We start from the raw sequence: 19447 nt of genomic DNA on the forward strand, positions 1-19447 counted from the left end.
GTGAACTGAGCCTTCCAGGTGCTTTGCCAGTAGTTAATATCTTCTGCCATCTTTTTTTTTTTTTTTTTTACCAGACTCCAGTTCTTTTGGCAGCATACTCAAAATTCTTTCCCTGAAATTGGTGGCTTTTGACAATAGCCAGGAAATAAATTGATATCATAATCAAAATAGCTATTTCTTGACCTCTGGTAAATCAGACATTTGGTAACGTCAACAATTGGAGCCAGAAAGGGACTTGGAGAGCACCCACAGTGGTTCATAGAGCAGTATATACTCATTGAAGACAAAGTCCTGGCTTTGATCTTCTTTGTCACCTTCATATCACATGCCTTCATTGGCTTTAATAGATACACATTGAAAAGATCAATCGTGATCTCACATGTCACAGAAATAAGGACTTATAGCTTTGTGACAACTGACAACCCAAACCCTCAAGTGAAAAGATAATAATTTTGGTGAAACTAAGCACCAAACCCATTGCCATTGAGTCGATTGCAACTCATAGGAACCCTGTAGGACAGAGTAGACCCCATAGGGTTCCCAAGCAGCGGCTGGTGAATTTGAACTGCCGACCTTTTGGTTAACAGCAGAGCTCTTAACCACTACGCCACCAGGGCTCTGAAACTAACTACTATTTAATGGGGAAGGGAGAGGGCAGCCAAATGAAGTGGTTTGAACAATATTGATGTTGGTGATAGAAGGCATCAGTCTTCAAGACCATACCCTGCACTGAAGACAATTGTGTAGTTCTAATATTGTGAGGAGAGGCATTGGGATCTGACTCAGGCCAGCCCTGCAAGCGCCGAACCAACAAATGACATGATTTCGGCCTTTGTGTAGCACCATTTTTTTTGCATGTCCACTCATACAAACCCGTCATCTTTCTTTCCTCTGAAATCCAGAATGTGAACCCAGATGTGTTTATGGATAAAATGGCAGTGTGCTGGTGCAGCACCATGTAAACGATCCGACCTGAAGTGTGGTCCTGCTCTTCCGAGTCTTCAGGTGTAGCTAAGGAGCTCCTTGGCAGCTGCATGGGGCAGTTCTGCTCTGTCCTGTAGGGTCACTGTGAGTCCGAGTAGACTGGCTGAGTTTTTAGAAGTAGATGACTGGGACTTTCTTCCAAGGTACCCCTGGGTGGACTTAAACCTGCAACTTTTCCTTTAGCAGCCAAGTGCATTAAACGTTTGCCCTACCCAGGGGCTCCCTGCACATACAAAGTATACAATTCTATCAGTATTACTTTGCTAGCGTGCGGCAACCAAGTCAGGTGGCTGAGGCAGTATATCAACCTGCACATGATTAAATTAAGTACTATTCTATTCTAATTCTAATGTTCTAACAATACTGTCAATCTTTAAGTTTTCTAAATGACACATTGAGTATTTCTCCATTCTTTGAGGGTCCATTTTTACCTGGGGAAATCACAAAATATTTTATGTATGTTTTACATTCAACATCAACATTCAGAAAACTGTCTTTGGTGTTGAAGCCCCTTTACCCTTACAGACAACAGCCATGTTTCTGTTTAACATCTTTATTTCTTAGCTTTCATAGCTGTCACTGAACATTTCAAGTCATTTTCAAATTTCATGGTTTATAATTATATTTCTCACAAAATCAAAGGATGTTGGTAGCTTTACACGTTTTATAAAGATGCCTTAAGACTTTACCTTCCTTTAAAACTCAGTATCACACATGTCAAAGTAGAATTCTCAAAATGATAACCATAATTCTTATATAAATAGATACCCATAACATGTCAAGATTTCATTGAATTCAACCAGCAGGATGACAAAGCCAATTTAAAAGAGAAAGAGAGAGAGATCTGTATTTTTATCCGTAGCTATGTCAATATCTCTCTATATAAATTTTGGCACCAGTCCTGAGTAAGATCAATTTTTCCTGTATCAGCTATCTAGTTGGCAGAATCTTTTGGTGGTGCAACGGTTAAGCACTTGGCTGCTAACTGAAAGATTGGTAGTTCGAACCCACCCAGTGGCTCCACGGGAGAAAGCCCTGCTGATCTGCTTTTGCAAGGATTACAGTCTAGGAAACCCTGTGGGGCAGTTCTACCCCGTCACACAGGGTTGCTATGAGTCGACATCAAATTAATGGCACCTGACGCCAACAACAACTCATATTGGTAACTCAGTACCCCCGAGATTGTGATTAATGAGCTAGGTCCCTGATCCTTTTTATCCTGCTGAATTTGGGCCAGCAGTTCTAAAACTATATCACCCATCAGATTCACCTGAAGGGCTTGTTAAAGCGGATTGCTGCCCCCATCCCGAGGGTTCTACAGACCTGGGCTGGAGCCTAGGAACGTGCATTTCTAACAAGTTCCCAGCCAAAGCTTGGAGAACCACTGATTTGAGATAGTCTTTGCCTGAGGACCTGGGGAGGCAGCAGGTGTATTAACGAGCCCCCAGGAAGTCCATGCTGCCTCTGATGCTTCTCTAACCACTTCCCCTAAGCTAGTCCCATCCCCTTCCTGTCCCCTCTGTTCACACAGGGCCATCAGTTTAATGAAATGTGGTTTTTAGAGAGAAGTGTTTGAAAGCGGATGACTCGGTGGGTTTAAGGGTGAGGGTTGGGTTTTAATCATGTTACAGAAGGAGAGGGTCAGTGAAATAGAGGAAGACCCTCAACGAGATGGATTGACACAGTGACTGCAACAATGGTCTGAAACATAGCAAAAATTGTGAGGATGGTGCAGGACCAGGCAGTGTTTCTTTCTGGTGTACACAGGGTCACTATGAGTGGGAACCTACTGACAGGACCTAACAACAATAACAACAGAAGTAATGCTTGACGTTGGGAAGGACTGTAATTCAAAGACTGGATGAAATGGTTAGCTACAGAGAAAAATCTTTTTATCTAAGCCTAGAGGGAAGAATGGGAGTGCTTGTATCAGAGAATTCTCAGGTCAGCTATTAGAGGAGGAATCGGAGGTCTTAGAAGTGAGAATCTTCCAAAGAATGCTGAGATAGATGAGCACAGCTGGCTGGCCCAGTGCTGGAGAGGATGGTTCCGTCATGGGCCAGTTTGGCACAACTCTCCTTCCTCCTCGTCCACTACTCCACGGTCCAGGTTCAATGGAGAGGCTGAGGGTGGAGATGTCCTCAACATGTGATGCTGACCTTGGTCTCCATGCAGGTGAATGGCCCTGTGTAACAGGTGCACCTCTAGTCCAAGGAGACATGACCCTGCATGTTGATGGCCTTTCGGTTTTCTTAGTTGTTGCAAGTCCAGGCTGGCACTAGGTGAAGCTTGGTTCTTTCCCCTCCTGTGCCAATGGCCTTGTACCTATGTGGAGAACAAAGATATAAATGACACCCAGCTTACAAAGGCAAAAAGAAATCCCCAGAGGGAAGCAAGCTTCCCAAGTGATGTCAATTATGAATGCTTATTGGAAGAATTGAAAGCCTCCTGGGGTGTTTTGGTGGGAATTGTTTTCAAAGATGCTATGTGAAATGCAAGGAGCCCTGGTGGTGCAGTAGTTAAGCACTCAGTTGCTGACTGAAAGGTCAGTGGTTCACATCCACCAGCCGCTCCTTAGGAGAAAGATGTGGCAATCTGCTTCCGTAAAGATTACAGCCTTAGAAACCCTATGGGGGCAGTTCTGCTCTGTCCTATTAAGTCACTATTAGTTAGAACTGATGCAACAGCAATGTGTTTGGGTTTGGCTTTTGGTATATCTATCATAAGAAGCCCTGGTGGTACAGTGGTTAAGAGCTCAGCTGCTAACCAGAAGGTTGGCAGTTCTAACCCACCATGCCCTCCAAGGAAGAAAGGTGTGTCAGTCTGCTTCCATAAAGAGTTACAGCCTTGGAAACCACATGGGGCAGTTACTACTCTGCCCTATAGGATCGCTTTGAGTCGGAATGAACTTGATGGCAACCAGTATGTGGGTATGTGAAATGCTTAATTTCAAATAGAGCCACTGTTTCTGGTAAAAGTGGTAGTTGGATCACCTCACCAGGCTTTGTTTGGAAACAGGTGGTTTAGTGGAATGTCCGGGCTTCAGCTTACTCCAATGGAGCCATGAGGATGTCTGTGTCTCTTTCCAGGACCACGAAACCTCCTTCCCCAGGGCCCTCTCAGCTCAGAGGCTCTCCCCACGGTGGTGCTTCCTAGACGGTGAGTGTCTGTATTTCATGGAGGGGATGGGGGTGGGGGCAGGAGGACTGATAGAGCCGACTCCAGCTTTCCAGAATATTATTCAGAAACCCTTCATGTGGCTCATGTGATTGGTATTTGCATCTCAAACAATGCAGACTTGCTGACCTCACAGCTCACTTTTCTGAAGTCACTTCCCTCAAAGCAAGTTAGCTAACTCTGGCTAAACTTCTCAGCATCAGATTGATCCAGATGACACCTCCCTTTCCTCACCCCCTTTGTTCTAAAACTTGCTGAGTGCTTATCCCAAATTAAGGCCGGTGGGTGAATACTATCACAAAGGATTGGTACTAATTTGAAGTTGTTTGCATATTCTGGACTTTTCCATATTATTTTCATGAGGCCATCATTTCAGAATGCTCTAATTTTTTTTTAAGTGTGAAAATTGCAATTGCATTCGTATCTACTCTCCTGAGCATGACACATTAAATACCTAATTGGTCAGTTATTTTCTGATTGATTAATAAGTCCCTGTTCTATCTCAGGCATCTCTCACTTTCCTGGATGCCATCTGATCCTACTTCTCCAGTCACCTCATGTTACCATTCAGCTCATTCACACCCTCCTTATAGACCGCGCACTGTATCTACCCTTCAGTGTCTCTGTGGAGCCTGGAGAGCTAACAGTTGCCCACCTCTCTGTGGTTTATCTGTGTGTGCATCGGGGATGGGTGAATACCACAGAGGGGTGAGTGTGTAAGCAGCTTTATGAAGATGGGCATGTGTATCTCTGTGAGATCTAGCCCACATCCATCATGAGACGGGTTTTCTCTCCCGGTTCATCAACTGCCCCTGAAGCTAGTTTGCACTACTTTCCTCCAGCCAGGAGAAAGACATGGCAGTCTACTTCCGTAAAGACTTTTAGCCTTGGAAACCCTATGGGGGTCACTGTGAGTGGGAATCGACTTGACAGCAGCAGTTTGTAGGTTCCTCGAGCTGTGAAGACCACAATTGCGGGTTGTTCCTGAACCCACAGAGGAACAAAGTATTTGGAAGAAAATTACAAAAATATTTATATCAGTTATTCTGTCCTATATCCAGTCTCTGAATAAATACAAGTGTGTGTAATGGTCTTAGCCCAGATATTAATTTTACCCTGTAAATTGTTTTATGGAAAGCCTTTAATTTAAAAGGTAATGATTGTTGTTGTCATGTGCAGTCAAGTTGATTTCGACTCAATAGTGTAGAACTCAGAGTAGAGCTACCCTGTAGGGTTTTCTAGGCTGTAATTCATAGAGCAGATTGCCAGGTCTTTCACTGTGGAGCTGCTGGTGGCTTCGAACCTCCAACCTTTCGGTTAGCAGCAGAGTGCTTAACCATTGTACCACCAGGGCTCCTTTGTACTTACAGGTAATGATAGACTGGCTAAAAAGAACAAAATACAGCAAGTCTTCACCAGCCAGATTTTACTTACCTTTCGGAGGGTGCGACCAGGTCTTCTCATGTCTTCGCTCAGTGCCCTTCAGACAGAAGCCATTCATTAAATATTCATGACTTTTAAAGGATTACTTGCACTTTGAGGTTTTCCCTAGTGCTATGCTCTTTTTAGACAACCCATTTATCATTTTTTAGGCTCTGTTAGATAGATTTAAGTGAGGAAGAACATTATTCTTTTTAATATTGCAGACTAATGAAAATAATTTTTAGAAACTCAAAAGTTTGTAGTTCATTTATTTCATAAACCGCAGGTGCAGTCTAGTCCCTTTTAAACCAAACCAAAACCAAGCCCGCCGCCGTCCAGTCGATTCCGACTCATAGCGGCCCCATAGGACAGAGTAGAACTGCCCCATGGAGTTTCCAAGAAGCGCCTGGCGGATTTGAACTGCTGACCTTTAGGTTAGCAGCCGTAGCAGTTAACAACCACTATGCCTTTTAGGAATGCCTAAATGCCTGTTTTTTTTTTGGTGGGGGGGAGGGTATTTTGGCTTCTTTCAGCCATGGCTCTAGGGACTTGGTCTGAAAGTGGAGTGAGTCCTTCGAGACCAGATGTGGTTCTTGGCTCTCTGAGCCTTCAAGCCCTTTTCCAGTATGGGGATCACACACCCAGGAAGTCCATTCTAGCTTTATTTACTCAGTAAACATATGTTGAGCCTCAACTCTGTGTAAGGTCCAATGCTAATTTCTGCAGTCATAAAAAGAAACACAGACTGTCAGAGAGGCAGGTACGTTAGTCTCAGAGTTACCTGTGAAGATCGTTTCTCTAAGAAGTTCTACAATATAAATGTGCATAGAGGTAGGAACAGTGAATTCTGTGTGGGCAGGGAGGCAGGTTCTGAAGAAGGTTTCACAGGGGAGGGGACGTCTGAGTTGGTCCTTACAAGATGACTAAGATTCAGATACGCAGAAGGGAGGGAAGGGCTTTCTCAGCGGTGGGAGTAAGACGGAAACACCTGGAAGGGCTGAGTTGTTGTTAACAGATTCGGGGCTGACCAGCAGTCCAGGGTGACTGGGCAGTAAGGCTTCAGAGTGGAGGAGAAGGCTGTAAAGCTGGCGCCAGATCACAGGACACTCTGATGCCACGTTCATTCACTCATTCATTTTATTTTTCTAGCTACTTCTGCTGATCGCTTTTATCGAATAGACAGATCTCAGGTAAGTTTTGCTTGTGAGAGTGGGAAGTTCCCATGTAAATCTACTTAGTTACCTCACACCATACATTTTTCTAAAAAAAAAAAAAAAAAAGCTGAAACATATAAATTTTAGAATGGTATTCTTAGCCTACACTATGAACGTTTTATCTCTTTCCAGGTGTTTGTTGACCTGTGGTCTCAAGATGGTATAACTTGACCTTGGAAATGAGTCCAGAAAAATAACTAGGCTTGTAAACGTTATCACCAGCCTGCAATCCAAATTTCCATTCATGCTGGTACTTTCACAGTTTCCTAGCCAAGTATAATGCCTTTTAAGCTCATTTCTGCTTAGCAGGTTTGAGACTATAAGTGCACATCCGGGCTAGTAGTTTCAGTTAATCAGTCCTCAGAGTTCAGTAATGAGAAGAAGATGGTTACATTCAATGTTAACACGTTTCCAATGTCTAAATTCTCCCAGAAAAAAAAAATGTACAGTGTCAAATTGAGTTATAAAGCCAGTTGCTCACCGTAACGCAGCCTTGACCAGATCCTGAGATGGAAGCCCAGGTTCTCTTACACTCGTGTGGACCACATTGCATGTGTGGTGTTGCTTCTCCCAAGTATCCGGGGAGAAGAAGATCCAAGACCATCTCTGGTTATACTTGATGAGGTCCAGGTCAAATAGGAATCCTGAACCAACAGGAGTCCAGCTCTCCTCCAAGCCATCCTCTTGACACAGGGCTGCTTCAGGGGGTGCTGGCTGCTGATCAGACCCCTGACAATACACCTTAGTCGGTAGACATGCCCCAGAATTTCATTATTCTTCAAGATCAAGAATGCTTTGCTCCATTATTCTTCCAGTGATGAATTTGAGTATTCTGTCAATCATCTGATAGACTTCTTTTCCTTCTTTAGGAACACTTGCACTTTGTGATGGAGATTTCCCAAGATGAGATTTTCATTCTGGACCCAGATATGGTGGTGTCCCAGCAGGCGGGGACGCCTCCAGGGATGCCCGATCTGGTAGTGGAGCAGGCCTCAGGGTGAGTGGGCTGTTCTTGCTGGTGTGGGGTGAGGCAGCCACATGGTGACAGCTGGGCCTGGCTCAGACTTGATGTTCTCATGACAACAGACGTTTTAGAATATAGATTTTCTTGTTGCATTTCCTTAGGGCGGGTACAGCTGTTTCCATTGTAAGTCTCTTTTACAAATGGCTGTGTAGACTCACTCTTTCCGCGCAGATTTTTATCTCGTCTGAGCCTTCTTTTTCTGCTCACCAACACTTCTACCAAATCTAGAAAACGCTATCACTTGCATTTGTGCTGTCAAGTAGATTCCAACTCACAGTGACCCTGTAGGACAGAGTAGAACTGCCCCATAGCATTTCCAAGGTGGATTCGAACTGCCAGTCTTTTGGCTAGCAGCCAAGCTCTTAACCACTGCATGGTTTTACTTTGGATATATCACCAGGGAAAACCACTTGCTAGAAAAGGGCATCATATTTGGCAAAATAGAGGGTCAGTGAAAATGAGGGAAACCCTCCATGAGATGGATTGACACAATAGCCTCAACAGTGGACTCAATCATACCAAGAATTGTGAGGGTAGCGCAGGACCGGGCAGTGTTTTATTCCGTTGTACGTAAGCTCCTATTGGAGCCAACTCTATAGCGACTAATACCACCACCACTACTACCACCATCCCCACCGTCCCCACCATCCCCACCACCCCTACCACCCCTACCACCACCACCACCATCCCCACCATCCCCACCACCCCTACCACCCTTACCACCACCACCACCATCCCCACCATCCCCACCACCCCTACCACCACCACCACCATCCCCACCATCCCCACCATCCCCACCATCCCCACCACCCCTACCACCATCCCCACCATCCCCACCATCCCCACCACCCCCACCACCCCTACCACCACCACCACCATCCCCACCATCCCCACCACCCCTACCACCATCCCCACCATCCCCACCATCCCCACCACCCCTACCACCACCACCACCATCCCCAGCATCCCCACCATCCCCACCATCCCCACCATCCCTACCATCCCTACCATCCCCACCACCCCTACCACCCCTACCACCACCACCACCATCCCCACCACCCCTACCACCCCTACCACCACCACCATCATCCCCACCATCCCCACCATCCCCACCATGCCCACCACCCCTACCACCACCACCACCATCCCCACCATCCCCACCATCCCCACCACCCCTACCACCATCCCCACCATCCCCACCATCCCCACCATCCCCACCGTCCCCACCACCCCTACCACCACCACCACCATCCCCACCATCCCCACCACCCCTACCACCCTTACCACCACCACCACCATCCCCACCATCCCCACCACCCCTACCACCACCACCACCATCCCCACCATCCCCACCATCCCCACCATCCCCACCATCCCCACCACCCCTACCACCACCACCACCATCCCCACCGTCCCCACCGTCCCCACCGTCCCCACCGTCCCCACCACCCCTACCACCACCACCACCACCACCATCCCCACCCTGCCAGGCTAGCCCTGGCCTTTCCCTTTCAGTCATTCTCTTCATGTCAAATAATGACCAAAAAAAAAAGGCCTCCTCCTGGGTTAGACATCTAATAGCTCCAACTCCAAAGAAAAAGTAGCCTGAAAATCCACTAGAACTTGAATCAATTGTTTTCTAATTTCTCATCTGTTGCCCCCTCTGGAAATAGGAACAGAAAAGCAGGAAAAGAGACTGAGCTTTGTTATTTTCTCATCTGCATTTCTCTACCAGGCCCCCTGACTTCTTTACTTGTGTCAGACAGAAAATCACTGCATCTTGAAATTCAGGCTTCTCATCTATAAAGTGGGCGGAACCATACACATAGTCCATGACCGTTGAGAATATTAAATGCGATAATGAACACAAAGTACTTAGTAAACACAGAAGAGTCATTTCCAGTCTCACCTTTAAAGGCAAGAAGTATCTTGAGAAAGGGTAGAGTGCTTGCTATGGGTGACTGTGGGTGCTTACCTGTTGGGTGTCCTTATTCCTTCTTCTCAGGATGTCAGACTGGTGGAATCCTGCCCTTCGGAAACACATGCAGAGCGACAGTGGGCTGGGAATGGTAACTCCGCATTATGAGGACTCGGATGTGAGGGATCTCAGCCACTCCCGCGTGCTACAGTAAGGGCTCTCTACTCTTCCTACGTGCTGCTGTGACTACTGACAGGGGATGCACGGGGTGCTGACCACCAGGAAGGGTTCTCTTTTCAGGGCTGCTCAAGCTGTCTCATGTCTATGTCACTCTGGGGCTTGACACTTTTTTGTTTTTCTTCACTTTTATCCATCCCTATCTCCATCAGGAGCTTCACCTTCCTTTTCTCTTACTCCTGAGCCGACTGAGCCTTGCATATGGATCTAGAGACACTTAAACCTCACCAGTGTTTTCTCTCCCGGAGTCCTGTGTTTACCAGATGCCCCTGTGGTTGTCATATAATGAAGACAAGCATGATGGTGATCATGAATCACTTGGAAACAGCATATAATTTTTCATTTATGTGGGCATGTTTCCTTGCCATTCTAGCTCTGTTTCTTTTGTCTTAAATCTTGAGCCCATGCATTTGGGCTCTAGGCAATAATTTTGTTGATTGTGGTAAATACACATGTGACAAAACGTGCCATTTCAGCATTCTTCACATGTACAATTTAGTGACATTAGTTGTGATCGTCATGCTGCACAGCTGTCACCACTATCCGTGTCCAGACCTTTCCATCACCCTTAACGGAAGCTGTGTCTCTTAAGCAATGAAGCCCCTTTGCTCCTTCCTCCTACCCCTAGAAACCACTGTTCAACTTAGGTCTCTGTACACTTGCCCATTCTAGATATGTCACGTAAGTGGAATCACGCAATATTTGTCCTTTTGTGACTGACATATTTCCCTCATCATGTTTTCAAGGCTTATCCGTGGGGTAGCATGTATCAGGACTTGGTTTCTCTTTGTGACTGAGGAGTATTCCATTGTGTACATATTCCACATTCCGTGTATCTACTCCTGTGTTGATGGACATTTCAGTTGTTTCCACCTTTTGGCTATTGTGAACAGAGCTGCAATGAACGTTGGCCTGCAGGTTTCTGTCGTGTTCCTGCTTTCAGCTCTATGCTGTATCGCCAGTTGCTTTTGTTGGCTGATGTGGAGTGTAGCTCGTGTTGTGTTCTGGCCTCTCTGAGTAAACAGTTTGCTGTTTGTTCACGGATGAGAACAGTCAGAGTGCTTTCTTCTGAGGTCTGATCATGATCAGAAAGTGGAATGGTGCAGGTGTTCTGTACCCAGGCTGGCACATTTGTGTGGAGTGACTTCTCTCTCCTGCTTTCCCTCATTGCAGGAGCAGGTTCTAGGAGCAGTTTGCCATCATGGTGCCACTCAAACAAACTGCTTAGTTTCAAGCCAACCACTCCATCCCAGAGGTCATACAGAGTCACCGCAGTTCCTGAAATTAAGCTGGTTCCCAGTCTATCTGGGCTCCTAATGGAATAGCAATCTTACCTGTTTCACAGAGTAACAAGACTGCTAAGGATTCTTAGAGCCTGGGATTAACTGAAGATACAAGACAATGCAATGTTTCTCAATGAAGCTGGGAAGTAATTTCAGGGTGACAGAGGGGAGGAAAATAAGAAACAGGAAGCTAATGATTCCATTGGCAAAGCTTCTTCTCCGACACCCTGAGGGCAAGAGGAGACTTCATTCTAATTGCTTCTCTGTACTGTCTTTTATTTTGTTGTATAATATAAAGAGGAGAGGGGAAAATGCATTTATTATGGAGTCTCCTTTTTAATTAAACTGTGTTGTTAGTTTCTGATGGCATTTTGATCATCTACATTTCAGGGTGTTTTTCCATTTCCTCTTGAAACAGAATTGAGGCTGGATGTGGGTGAGTCAGCCACCCGCTGCTGACTGGAAAGTAGCCATCTATCTGCTGGCAGACGGATTTGAAAATTAGTGTTTGAAATAGCCACTGAAATAGAAATTAAGCCTGGACCAACAAAATGAGTGTTTGAGTTGTTCTTATATATGGGCTATTTTCAAAAAGTGAAGTATGGCCACAACCTGGTCCTGATGCCGGATTTTTCTATGCAGAGTATAGTATTGTACATTTCATGGTGTATGGAATGATATTAAATAGTCAGGCTAAATATTAAGTATTCTCCCCAAGAATCACACATAAATTTACTACTTTATATTATAGCTAAGTTCTCAAAATCTTACATCAAAATCAATTTTTATATTTTATTTGGGGTCTATTATCCTTTCAGAAATTTATCTTCATTTTTGATTGATCTTCCATTGGCAGCTACCAGTTTATCTGGTCATTTATACTACCTAGCTCGGAAATTCACTGGAGGAGCTTACTCTTTAAAAATTTTCTGTACAATCACTTGGAAAACAACAAACAAAGGAAAGCAGACTACACCCCTAGCCTTTGAGGGTTTCCAGCTGTATCCCCAGACACTGTGGAGCAGAGACATGCTGCCTTCACTGGGCTCTGGGGAAGTCACTGCCCCCCAGAATACAGGACCATAGGAAAATGGTCATTTTTAATCACTTGGGGAAAAATTCAGTGACTTTGCCCCACTTTGTTCATTAATTCTCTTTTAGATTTTTATCATTGTGCCTATTAATTCTTTAGGAAGAAGGTCTCTATTTCCTTCAGACATCATTGTTCATACAAATCAGTGCAGGTGCGATTATGCAAGTATCTAATACGTTAGTAATCGCTGCTGTTGGTGGAGTAACTGCTAGTTGCTTTTTACCGTAGTTAAACATTACCTCTAGTCCTTTCAACATCGTTTAAATTTAGCCGTCGTTACATTACAGATGAGTAAACCGAGGCTTACAGAGGTCGAGTACTTATCTTAGGTCACCTGGACAGCAAGGGTCTTCATCGTGGTTTGAACACAGGCCTGGTGGACTTCTGATTCCATGTTTTTCCCACCACACTGCACTTCCTTCTGACAGGACAGCTCAAAAACATTTGATAACAGACAGGACAGATGCCAGAGCTCAAGAGATATACTCGGGTTTATATTTCTTTTAGTAATTCGTAGTCTGAAAGATTTCTGTAATATATATATAAAAAAGAAATATATATACATATCCATAAATATCTGGCTGCTAACCAAAAGTTTGCTGGTTTAATTCCACCCAGCAGTGCCATGGAAGAAAGACCTGGCAATACACTTCTAAAAAATCAGCCACTGAAAATCCCAGGAGCACAGTTCTACTCTGACACACGTGGGGTCACTGTGAGTCAGCATTGACTCCGTGGCAACTGGTTTGCTTTTATATTTGCATGTTAAATATGATACCAATTGTACCCAAAAGTAAATATGGTTGAGAACTACTTTAAAAATTTTTTGGGTTTGTTTTTTGCTCTTAAAAAAACAGATTGAAACCAAAAATAATGATGGTAGAATACTATATAAAAATTGTTAAATATTTATTAAATATGTTTCAAATCCAAATAAGCACAAAAAGTATATAAAAGTTACCACCCCGGTATACCATGTTGTCTTGCTATATTTGCATTACCTTTTCCCTTTAATCTATAAATAGTATACAGAAGTAGAAAACATATAGCATGGTTTCATTTCAGGTATTTATTGATCTTATTTTTTCATTACCTTTATCATTTCATTCCATTTTATTCATCCTATTTTTGAAATTCATCCACATTGATATATGCCGGTTTTTAATCATTTTATTTAGAATAAAATATTCCATCATAAATATGCCATAATTTACTTCTCCATTTTGCTACTGATTTCTAATATGCTATTATTTTTTAAAAATGCAATCAATCTCCTGGTACATTCTCCTTCTGTATTAGAGGGTGTATATACAGTTTCAGTTTTAGTCAATGATGCCAAATTTACCTTCCCAGCAGGAGTGTTTGATAGTTCACGAGTGAAAAGGGTCTGAAAAATTAGTGTAGCATTTTAAGTACAATTGGCACCTGTTGCTATCAGGTGTAAAACCCCAGTCAACTTGGAGATAGGGAAAGGGTACTGCTAACACCCCTCTAACAGCGCTAAATAACCCACCGTAGAAAAAGAAATCAAAAGAGAAGTTTTAAATTCTTGGTACTAAAAACACTCTTTGCTGGGATTTGCAGAACACTGATAAGGTGGTACGCAGAGGACAATTCATAGCTCTACGTTCATTTATCAAGGGACACATGATTGCATACAAATCAGCAAAGCGTTCAATTTGATAAACTGGAAAAAGAATCCCAGAATAAAGAAAAGAAACAAAAAGGAAGGAAAAAATAAATAAAGATAAGGACAGAAAATGAATGACAAGGGGAATAAAACAAATAAAATAGATGATTCAGCAAAAATAAAATGAAAAAATTGATTCTCTAAAGTTAAATAAGTGACACAAAATTTGGAGAAGCGTAATTGAACAAGAAGACATGGAAACAGGAAGGAACAAACCGTAGGCCTCCCCGACCCCATCCTTCCTCCAGGGCTTCATACCAGCTCTGCTCAGGGCTGCCTTGCCCCTGCGGTCTCCAACTGGTCCAGTCCCTTCTGGTGTCCTCAGCATTTACTCATGGTTTTAATTCACCTTAGCTTCTTGCACCATCAATCTCCCTCCAACCTCAGGGAGGGTGAGAGGGAGTGAAGAAAGAGGCTGTGTTAGTTTGCTATCTTTGGAGGAGCCAGTTCTATTGATATTAAAATTTCATTCAGATATAGCTTGTACTTCTTTAGGAATTATGTTGTTGTTGTTAGGTGCTGTCAAGTCTGTTCAGGCTCATAGCGACCCAGTGTACAATAGTGTTCAATAGAATGAAACACTACTCCATCCTACGCCATCCTCACAATCATTGCTATGCTCAAGCCCATTGTGGCAGTCACTGCATCAGCCCATCTTGTTGAGGGTCTTCCTCTTTTTCCCTGACCCTCTACTTTACTAAGCATGATGTCCTTCTCCAGGGACTGGTCCCTCCTGATAACATGTCCAAAGTCTGTGAGATGAAATCTCACCATTCTCACTTCTAAGGAGCATTCTGGCTCAACTTATTCTAAGACAGATTTGTTCGTTCTTCTGGCAGTCCATGGCATATTTAATATCCTTCACCAACATCATAATTCAAAGGCATCAATTCTTCTTCTGTCTTCCTTATTCATTGTCCAGCTTTAGAATGCATATGAGGTGATTGACCAATGGCTTCTTCATTTCAAATATCTTTTTTCAACAACATGAATGGTGACTGTACATGTGGACCTTGCCAGATGAAATACACAGGAATCACATCAACTATATCAGTGAAAAGAGATGATGGAGAAACTCAATATCATCAATTAGAACAAGGCCAGGGGCTGACTGTGGAACAGACCATCAATTGCTCATACACAAGTTGAAGTTGAAGCTGAAGGAAATTAAAATAAGTCCATAAGAACCAAAATACGATCTTGAGTATATCCCGCCTGAATTTAGAGGTCTTCTCAAGAATAGATTTGACACTTCGATTGCTAATGACTGAAAATCAGATGAGTTCTGAGACAACATTAGGGACCTGATCTCATACATGAAATAAAAAAAAGGACATTGAAAAACAGGAATGAAAGAAAAGACCAAAATAGATGTCAGAAGAGACTCTGAAAGTTGCTCTTGAATGTACAGTGGCTAAAATGAATGGAAGAAATGATGAAGTAAAAGAGCTAAACAAGATTTCAAAGGGCAGCTCGAGAAGATGAAGTGAAATATAATGAAATGTGCAAACACCTGGAGTTAGAAAACCAAAAGGGAAGAGCATGCTTGGCATTTCTCAAGCTGAAAGAGATGGACAAATAATTCAAGCCTTGAATTGCAATGTTGAAGGATTCTACAGGGAAAATATTAAACAACCCAGGAAGCATCAAAAGCAGATGGAAGGAATACACGGTCACTGTACCAAAAAGAATTGGTCCACGTTCAGCCATTTCAGGAGGTAGTATATGATCAGGAATCCATGGTATTGAAGGAAGAAGTCCAAGCTGCACTGAAGGCTTTGGCGAAAAACAAGGCTGCAGGAATTAACTGAATACCAATTGAGATGTTTGAACAAATTGATCCAACACTGGAGGTGCTCACTCGTTTAAGCCAAGACATTTGGAAGACAGCTACTTGGCCAGCAGACTGAAAGATATCCGTATATGTGCCCATTCCAAAGAAAGGTGATCCAACAGAATGTGGAAATTACTGAACAATATCATTAATGTCACGTGCAAGTAGAGTTTTGCTGAAGATGGTTCAAAAGTGGTTACAGCAATACATCAACGAAGAACTGCCATGTTGGATTCAGAAGAGGGTGTGCATAAGGGATATCACAGATGGATCTTGGCTGAAAGCAGAGACTACCAGAAAGATGTTTACCTGGGTTTTATTGACTATGCAAAGGCATTGGACTACATGGATTATAACCAATTATGGATAACATTGAGAAGAATAGCAATTCCAGAACACTTAGTTGTGCTCGTGAGGAGCCTGTACATAGACCAAGAGGCTTCCCTCACTATATATCCAGAAATGCATCTCCATCTTAGTTTCTTAGTGCTATTGTAACAGAAATACCACAAGTGGGTGGTTTAAAAAAAGGGGAATTTATTTTCTCTCTTTAATCTGTTTCCATCTAGTCGATTCCAGCTCATAGTGACCCTACAGGACAGAGGAGACCTGCTCCATAGGGTTTCCAAGCTTTTAATCTTTCTGGAAGCACACTGTCACATTTTTCTACGGTGGAGTAGCTGGTGGGTTTGAACTGCTGACCTTTTTGTTAGCACTTAACCACTGCACTACCAGGGCTCCTTTCTCACAGTTTAGGAGGCTGGGAGTCTGAATTCAGGGCAACCAGCTCTAGGGAAATTCCCCTCTCTGTCGGCTTTGGGAGAAGATCATGTCTCAACTTCTGTAGAGCTGGGCGTTCCTCAGTTCCTTGATGGTCCTTGTGTGGCATTGGTCTTCCCTCATTTGTGCCTGTCTCTGTGTCTCTTCTGCTCTTTTTATAACTCAGAAGTGATTACGTTTAGGACCCACCCTACATCTGATATGGCCTCATTAACGTAACAAGGAAAACCCTAATCAAATGGAATTACATCCACAAGCATAGGGGTTAGGATTCCAACACACATTTTGGGGGGACACAATTCAATCTATAACAACCTCAAATAATTGAAAGCACTTAATGATAGCTTAGCATCACCCTGTCCAATAGGTGTTTAAGGAAATTTGTACAGCTGACAAAGTGTTGAGGGACACCTAAAAACACCTAATAATACCTTAGAACTTTGACAGCCAGAACCTGTGTAAGGCAAAAACCTGTCAGAGAAGGAAAACTCACTGTGTGTGTGTGAGGTAGGATTCTTAATAGAGAGCAACAGAAAAGTGGTAACCATTTTTCAAAGGCAGAAAACTTTTGAGACCCAGAAAACCAAGGCAGTCCCATTGAGTTTGGGCTATCACTGTTTCACTGTACTTTAAACTGTAAATTGATCTTTTTTGTGTAGTCTACAATTCTGAACCATCAGATCAAGAAGACAATCCTGGGTCCTTTACTCCTCCCCAAAACTCAGGAGTTCTGGGCTGAGTGTAGGAGCGGTCCCTTTATTCCTGTCTTGTCCACATCTATTTTCTTTTCCCGATTTCTTCTTGGAACACTGGGTGATGACCTGACCCTAAGAGAAAGGATAATTGTGCTTATTGCCAAAGCTTCAGGTGCTCACAATTCTGGATGTGGACATAGCCTCTGAGCATCACAATCAGATAAGAGAGAGAGAGAGAATATTAATCTTCTTAGTGGATGCAGGTTTTGCGGGGCTACTTCTTAGAGATGTAATTAGTGCTACCAAGACAGTGATAGTCCCTGGTATCTGTTTCACTCAGATAGTTGGGTCCCATCCTTACTTACCTGTGACTGGTCTCAATCTTGCTCTGCCTGGCTAATCACTCAAGCTCGAGGACCTGCAATATGGCTGACATTGATCTTCTTTTCTTCTTCCTTTTCTCCCTGCCTTACCTCAAGCTGTTGTTGCCCGATTTAGCCAAGCACATAATGATACTCTGCCCCTTGATGTGTGTAAACTATTTAGTAAGAGATTTTGCTCTGTTCTGTTTATAATCTTTCCCTAGTCATGAACATAGAGGCCTGTCTTAGTTATCTAGTGCTGCCGTAAGAGAGATACCACAAGGGGATGGCTTTAACAAAGAGAAATTTATTTTCTCATAGCCTAGTAGGTTTCAAATCCAAATTCAGGGCGTCGGCTCCACAGGAAGGCTTTCTGTCTCTGTTGGCTCTGGAGGAAGGCTTCCCCTGGTCCAGGAGCTTCTCAGGCACAGGGACCCCATGTCCAAAGGACGCGCTCTGCTCCTGGTGCTGCTCTTTTGGTGGTATGAGGTCTCCAACTCTCTGCTAGCTTCCCTTTCCTTTTATCTCGTGAGAGATAAAAGGCGGTGTAGGTCACACCCCAGGGAAACTCCCTTTACCTTGGATCAGGGATGTGACCTGAGTAAGGCTGATGTTAAAATCCTACCCTAATCCTTTCAACATAAAATTACAGTCACAAAATGGAGGACAACCACACAATACTGGGAATCATGGCCTAACCAAGTTGATACACACATTTTTGGGGGGACGTAAGTCAATCCATGACAAGGCCCTAAACCCCTTGAGGGAAGTGGAGTCACGTTCCATTTCCAAATTCAGTTATTTGGAGAGCCAGAATAGAATTCCCTGTGCCCCAGATCATATTCTGAGCAACACTGAAAAAAAAATTTTTTTTTTTGCTAGGTTAAGTGTGCTTAAATATTAATGATCCATTTTACATAAAATGATGCCAAGAAATTCTGGTCTTCCATTGCCATAAGCTCTAAATTTTTGCTGGTGATTCAGCATGAAGAAATATCATTACTCCTCAGTGGCTCTCTTTTTTCAGTTAAAGATGGTGGCCCCACCTGCTCACACTTCCAGAAGAGCGTAGGTGTGAAAGGCAGTTGATTGGATCCTTCTTCAAAGCACCTGAGCTCCTTGAATAGGCAGACTGTGTAATGCTTCCTTTGTGTCCACAGCACCATACCTAGTATAGCAGGCATTCTGTAGGGCTTGTTGGATGAGTGGATAAATGTTGGATATTAGAAAATGGGGCTTTATCAAACTCAAATATTTCTATTTGTATTGCTGTAGTAAATCCAGTGCTAATCACACAGGGATTGTAATAAAGTATAAAATATTAAACATTTTTGTTAAGCTGTGGAATTCATTTTTATATTTCAGATTTTATCAGGATATATTTGATCCTCGAATTCTTATACCAATGTAGTAAAGGGATAAGGAATCCCTGACGCAGAGTTATATTGATATTTCACAAGTGAAAAAGTAAAGATAACTATGGTGAGTTTAGAAAGTTCTAGGGCCATTGACAAGTCAAGTGCTAGGGTAGAGCAGGGAGGGAATATCTAGCCTAGAAGCCTGTGCAGGGAGATGCTAGCCTGTCTTCCATCTCTGGATTATTTAGGCGATGTCCGGGAAATTTAATCCTTGAAAAGTCTTGGGTAATCTTTGAATGGAGAGGAAGATAGTGTAGCACAGGGGAAACCATAAGCCATCAAAAGTTTATGGATGGAGTCCCTGGACTTCCTAGGG

At 43.3% G+C, this 19447-nt stretch overlaps 1 protein-coding gene across 1 annotated transcript in view; it reads left to right on the forward strand.

Moving 5' to 3' along the window:
- The window catches only part of DGKI (diacylglycerol kinase iota), a 491936-nt gene that overhangs the window by 385859 nt on the left and 86630 nt on the right, over positions 1 to 19447 (forward strand). The window contains exons 24-27 of the mRNA XM_049893911.1: positions 4074 to 4143; positions 6733 to 6773; positions 7667 to 7794; positions 9827 to 9949. Of these exons, the coding sequence (XP_049749868.1) occupies positions 4074 to 4143; positions 6733 to 6773; positions 7667 to 7794; positions 9827 to 9949 (362 nt within the window). The remainder of the gene's footprint in view (positions 1 to 4073; positions 4144 to 6732; positions 6774 to 7666; positions 7795 to 9826; positions 9950 to 19447) is intronic.

The sequence above is a fragment of the Elephas maximus genome, chromosome 8 (genome assembly GCF_024166365.1).
Source record: "Elephas maximus indicus isolate mEleMax1 chromosome 8, mEleMax1 primary haplotype, whole genome shotgun sequence".
NCBI classification, from domain to species: Eukaryota; Metazoa; Chordata; class Mammalia; order Proboscidea; family Elephantidae; genus Elephas; species Elephas maximus.